This window comes from Hippichthys cyanospilos, chromosome 11 (assembly GCF_059441005.1).
Source record: "Hippichthys cyanospilos isolate Australia breed blue-spotted pipefish chromosome 11, RoL_Hcya_1.0, whole genome shotgun sequence".
Lineage (NCBI taxonomy): Eukaryota > Metazoa > Chordata > Actinopteri > Syngnathiformes > Syngnathidae > Hippichthys > Hippichthys cyanospilos.
In genome coordinates, this window is record NC_142379.1 from 105,902 (window position 1) to 110,931 (window position 5,030).

The 5,030-nt window shown below is 60.2% G+C and overlaps 2 protein-coding genes across 3 annotated transcripts; both read right to left on the reverse strand.

The window, feature by feature from the left end:
• Positions 1 to 608: 608 nt before the first annotated feature.
• LOC148415314 (somatostatin-1-like) lies at positions 609 to 1,473 on the reverse strand. Its single transcript, XM_088428145.1, has 2 exons — positions 1,344 to 1,473; positions 609 to 874 (listed from the first exon to the last, which is right to left on the reverse strand). The coding sequence occupies exons 1-2, from the start codon at positions 1,464 to 1,466 to the stop codon at positions 662 to 664; spliced, it is 336 nt and encodes a 111-aa protein (XP_088284271.1). The 5' UTR covers positions 1,467 to 1,473; the 3' UTR covers positions 609 to 661.
• A 1,007-nt stretch (positions 1,474 to 2,480) lies between these two features.
• Positions 2,481 to 3,753, reverse strand: LOC148415315 (somatostatin-2-like). Of its 2 annotated transcripts, XM_088428464.1 has the most exons (3): positions 3,451 to 3,753; positions 2,822 to 2,982; positions 2,481 to 2,658 (listed from the first exon to the last, which is right to left on the reverse strand). In XM_088428464.1, the coding sequence occupies exons 2-3, from the start codon at positions 2,978 to 2,980 to the stop codon at positions 2,512 to 2,514; spliced, it is 306 nt and encodes a 101-aa protein (XP_088284590.1). In that variant the 5' UTR covers positions 2,981 to 2,982; positions 3,451 to 3,753; the 3' UTR covers positions 2,481 to 2,511. The 2 variants fall into 2 exon arrangements, with proteins under 2 accessions (XP_088284590.1, XP_088284591.1); XM_088428465.1 differs by lacking the exon at positions 3,451 to 3,753 and having other exon boundaries at positions 2,822 to 3,044.
• Between the last annotated feature and the right edge of the window lie 1,277 nt (positions 3,754 to 5,030).

Sequence of the window (5,030 nt, forward strand, 5' to 3'; positions counted from 1 at the left end):
GGAGAGGGGGGGCCCAGGAGCCGACTCGGGGCCCGGATAGGGGCCGTGAGCTCCTCTGCGAGCTCCTCCCAATTAGCTACGTCCTTTTTACGTCCTTTTTACGTTTTGATGTCCTTTTTAGATTTCTTTTTTCCGCTCCTTCGCCGTTCCTAATTCCTTTCGGCATCTCGGAGCGAGTTGCGATCGTTTGCAAAGGAAAAAGCAAAAACGGGAGGGCCGCGAAGAAGGCCCCGGACGCCAATGACTTTGAAAAAGGCGTCCGCACCTTGGTTCCAGATCGCCCGGACTATTGGAATTGTCTGTTTATTGGTCAGCGCCATTTACAGATGGTCCAGCACGCGGCTGCCCGTTTGCTGACCGGGAAAAAAACCCTGACGGTATTAGTCCCGTTGCGTTTTCCAAAGAAACTTGGACTTGACTTGTTAACGTGAAGGCGAACGTGGCTAAAGCCAAACCGCGGCGGGATTTTTACTCTCTCTACTATCTCTGCCGGCCGCGCGCGGCCCTTCTATTTCTTTCTTTGATGCTGTTGGCTCCCCGCCATCTCGGGCGGCAGCCGCGCCTCCGGGCCGGAGCGTCTGCCGAGAAGACAAGAAGAAGCCCAAACATCCTCCAAAAGTTTTTATTGCGATGAAAGAGCAGAGAGGGCGGAGCCGGAGGCTCAGCAGGACGTGAAGGTTTTCCAGAAGAAGTTCTTGCATCCGGCCTTGCGCTCCCGAGGGCCCAGCGCCTCGAGGAGGTCGCCGACGGACCTCTGCGGCGGGGCGGCGCGCGCCCGGGCCCCCTCGGCGCCGTCCCAACGCTCGTCCTCCGCGGCGGCCATCCGGAGGAGGTCCCGCAGGAGCGCCTCCGCCGGGGACGGGCCCGCCCGCTCCTGAAACAGAAGGCGCCTTTACGGCGAGGTCCCGGGAGGTCGCCGCCTTTGCCCCCGCGCTCGGCCCTCCGACGACCGAGCCCGCCCGGCGAGCCCGCGGACCGTCCCCGCCGGCGCTTTGGGCGCCGGAGCTTTGGGCTCATGACGAAGAAAAGGCCTCGTCGCGATCGGCCCGCCCGGCGCTCCCGCCAAACGACGGGAAAGATCGACCTGTCTCGCGCTTCCAACGCAAACGTTTCCGGGTGAAGCTCCGTCGCCCCGTTCCTACCGCGGCCACTTTTCCAAGGCGGCGGGCAGGCTTTGCTTCTAGATACTTTACGCGGCGGCGACGCCGTCGAGAAAAAGCGATCGGGAAAAGCTACCGCCGCGGCTTGCGAACGAAGGCTCGCGGCGGGCGAGCCGGCGTTCGGAGGTCGCTCTCGCGACCTTCGGGTCCGACCTTTCCAAACCTTACCACGAGCGCGCGTACCTGCTCGGAGGAGGCGAGCGCGGCGGCGCTTCCGCGACCGGCGGCGGCCGAGGAGACGCAGGCGGCCAGCAGGAGCGCCGCCAGCCAACGTCGGGACCACCGGGACCAGCTGCACGTCTTCATCCTTACTCGCCCGTGTTTTTGTCGGGGCCGGGTCCCGCCGCGCCCGCTCTTATAGGGCCGCGCTGACGTCACGCGCGCCTGCCGCGATGCTTCCGCCCCCCGCCGACACTTTAGTTAAATGAGCCATCTTCATGCACTTTGTCTTCTTGCCCACCAGGTCGCTGTCGCTGTCGCGCGCGCGCGCGCGCGCGCAGGCCACGTCGCGGCTCCGGATTTGTCCCGCCCGTTTGGTTTCGGGCCCTAAAGCCTCGGCCGGCCCTCCCCGGGTCGAAGACGAGTCCGAGGCGCCCGTTTTGAGCCGAGGCCGGGAGGAAAACGGGGGTCTCGCCGGGGGGCCGGGCTCATCGTGTGCCCCGAGGGCCGCCCGCCGCGTCCGCGCCTCGCATTACGCGGGGCCGATGGGCACATTCACCTCCGGCCAGGCGTTTGATCGGTCGCCGCGTGACGCCTCCGTCGGCTCGGCGTCGAAAAGCTTTTGCGTTTTGGCTACGCGCCAATGAGCTCATTACTCATCCCTCATCCCTTCGAGCGCATTTTCAACTTGGGGGAAATAAACAAGATGTCGAGGGGGTTGAAACGGACCCACGCCTCCGGCGTCTCGTTTCTTTTGTCCGTTTGCGGCCCGTCGACCTCTCGTGTCTTCACATATGCGTTTTGCATCTCCGTTGCCTTTCCTAGCCTCGGCCGTCGAAATTCAATTGGAGCCCTCGCCGTGGAAGCCGGTCCTCGAGGTCCGGACTCGCGGGCTCCCCGCGGGGTCCGCAGAGACGGTAACTCCCGCAAACGTATCGGCGGGAGCGCGCGTACGTCCGCGCCGGAGCGCGCGTGCGATATAATGAGTCCACCTTTGTGGCGCTCCATTAAGTCTCATTAGAAAAGCACACAGCCACATGCTAATGTGTCAACATTTGCCTTTCTTCATCACCATCAAAGACTCATTTGGAAAAGCGCACGCAGATGGCCAACTGCGCGGGGCAAAGACAAAAGGCGGACCGTTGCTTAGACATTGCTCTCTTTATTGAAGCGGGGTCGCGGGCCCGGGCCGTCAGCAGGAAGTGAAGCCCTTCCAGTAGAAGTTCTTACATCCGGCCTTGCGTTCGCGGGGCGGCAGGTTGTTGGGGGGCTCCACCGAGCGCCTTTCGGGTGCCGACATCCTAGCCAGCAGCTCCTCCGCCGCCCGCTCGCTCCACTCCTGGGGGGGGGGCAACCGGCCGGGGATTAGCCGGCCCGACGCTCCGAAGCGGGTAGCCGCGCGGAGCGAGTCGACGCGAGTCGCCTCGATGCTTTTTACGACGGCGCTCCGGAGTCCAAAATGCGGCGGAAAACAAAAAGCGGTTTGCTCGGAGTCGGCGTACCTGCGAGAGGTGGCCGGCGACCCGGGCCGCTTGCCGCAGCGTCTCCAGTTCCGGGTCCCGGTCCGGCTCCGGCTCCGGGTCGGGCCGGGACGATAGGGCCGGGCGGCACAGCAGCAGGCAGACGAGCAGCGCCAGCGGGGAGCGTCGGCACGGGCGCATGGCTGCAGAAAGCCAAGGTCGGGTCACCTTCCTCTCAGGGGGAGGCGGAGGCGCGGTCAAGGGGGACCGAACAACCGCGCGGCTACCCCTCGCTTTATTAGGGTTAGGGTTAGGGTTAGGCGCCGCCTTTAAATTGGGCCCATTCCGCTCGCTGAGCATTTTGGCGACGGGAAGGTCAATTTGCCGCAATTTTTGCCTCTTAGGGTTAAAACGGACGGCGTCCAGCTCGTGCGATTCCAAAAACGGACGGACCGGATTGGGACTTTGGTGCTCCCGGACGGAGAGCTTCTCAGAATTCCGCGGGCGCGCCTTCTACGAGTCAGGCCGCGAATGTCGTCTAGATTGCGGCGGGTGGAAATTTCACGGGCAGAGTCAAACGCAAAACAAAACAATGGAGCGTGCCCAGAAGAAGACAAGGAGCGCGCGAAAGTGGAGCGAGCCGGACCGGAAGCAAGAGCGAACCCTCATACTTTCTCCTTGAGGTTCCGGCGGCTTGAGGTTCCGGCAGCGGCGCTGGTTCTGCGGGTCGGGGCGCGGGCGGCCGCCTTTTAAAGGCCGGCCGGCCGCCCGCCCCCCCGCGACGCCTGGGCCGCGCTGCGCGGGGATGCGGGAATGTGGCCGGCCCCAATGGGTTGGGACTGATTGGCCCCGGAAGCCTCGGCGGCCATAAAACAAAGCGCGTTAGCGCACTTGATTAGAGCGCCTCCATTAAGGATGGTGAGCGTCCGTCCGTCCGTCCGCCCGAGCGAGCGAGCGCCCGCACCCGGCTTGCCTCGCCGCCTGCCGCTACCTTTGCTTTGCCGGGATTCCGCGGCTCCGCTCGATAATGCTTTCAATCAGGCATTCTTTTTATTGGTCTAATTTCTAAACAGCCTATCGTGAGTCTTTTTAATGATCAAAGAAATGGCAAGGCTTTAAGAATATCCGAGCATGAGTGCATATACCAGGAACAAAATACTAAGCAAACAAAAAAGGTAATCAGAAAAAATAAATAAACCTTACAAGGGAGAGGCACACAAAAAAAGATTTGTTTGCATCCTTTTCCTCATTTGCTTTTTCTTTCTTGTTTGCTCCTTTTTTTTAACCCTTTGCTTTCTCTCATTATCTATTTTTGTTTCAGTTTTTTAAGTTTTTTGTATGTGTGATTTGCACTCATACTCGTTTTTTCTTAAAGTTATTCTGGTGGGACCCCATACTTAACAAAAGCCCATTGACAATAGGGCTTTTGAACTTGGAAGAAAAAGACCACCTATAGTAAGGTTTTCACTAATTAAAAAAGTCCATGTATAGTCAATCCCCAACCCCCCCCCCCAATAAGGCATGATAAGACTGTTTTTTGTTTAGTAAGAATTCAAATCAATTGCATAGTAAAAATTTTTTATTAAGCACCCGGGTATAGTAACGCTTAAAAATAACCCCGTATGTAGGGCTTTTTATTTATGTTATTTATGATCAAACGACTTATGTTATGAGCAGTTTCTGAACCTTGGCTGACTTGAACAGACCCATTGGAAATCCCCAATCTTAACCCCGACACCCTCAGCCCGGTGGAAAAGTCTCCTTTGAAAGCCTCCTTTCCAAAAAAAAAGGCAGATTGGAAACCCTGAGCCTAAAGAGCCTAAAGAGCCTAAAGAGCCTAAAGAGCCTAAAGAGCCTCAAGAGCCAAAGCCTCCACGGAAAAAGCGGAGGAGAAAAGGCCGGGGGCTTGGGGGAAACGAGGGCGAGAGAGAGGCGGGCGGCGACGTGTGGACGCGGCGGTTAATATTTGACGACGGGCCGAGGCTCGATTGTTTGCCGCGGTCCCCCGCCGAGACCCGTGAGCCGTTGCCACGGCCGGCCATTAGCGCGCCGCCGTCGCCAAGGAGCCGCCGGCGCCGAGCGTGACCGCCGGCTGATGACGCGGCGCTGCGGCCCCCGAGGAACGCCGGCGCCCACGTCCGCCTCGCCTCCGGCCGGCTGAATACGCCGCGCGTCCCCGCCGCCGCGTTGCGTCCGGATTGCGTCCGGCCCGCGAGCGAGCGCGAAGGAGGCAAAAAAGAGGCTTTGAGCG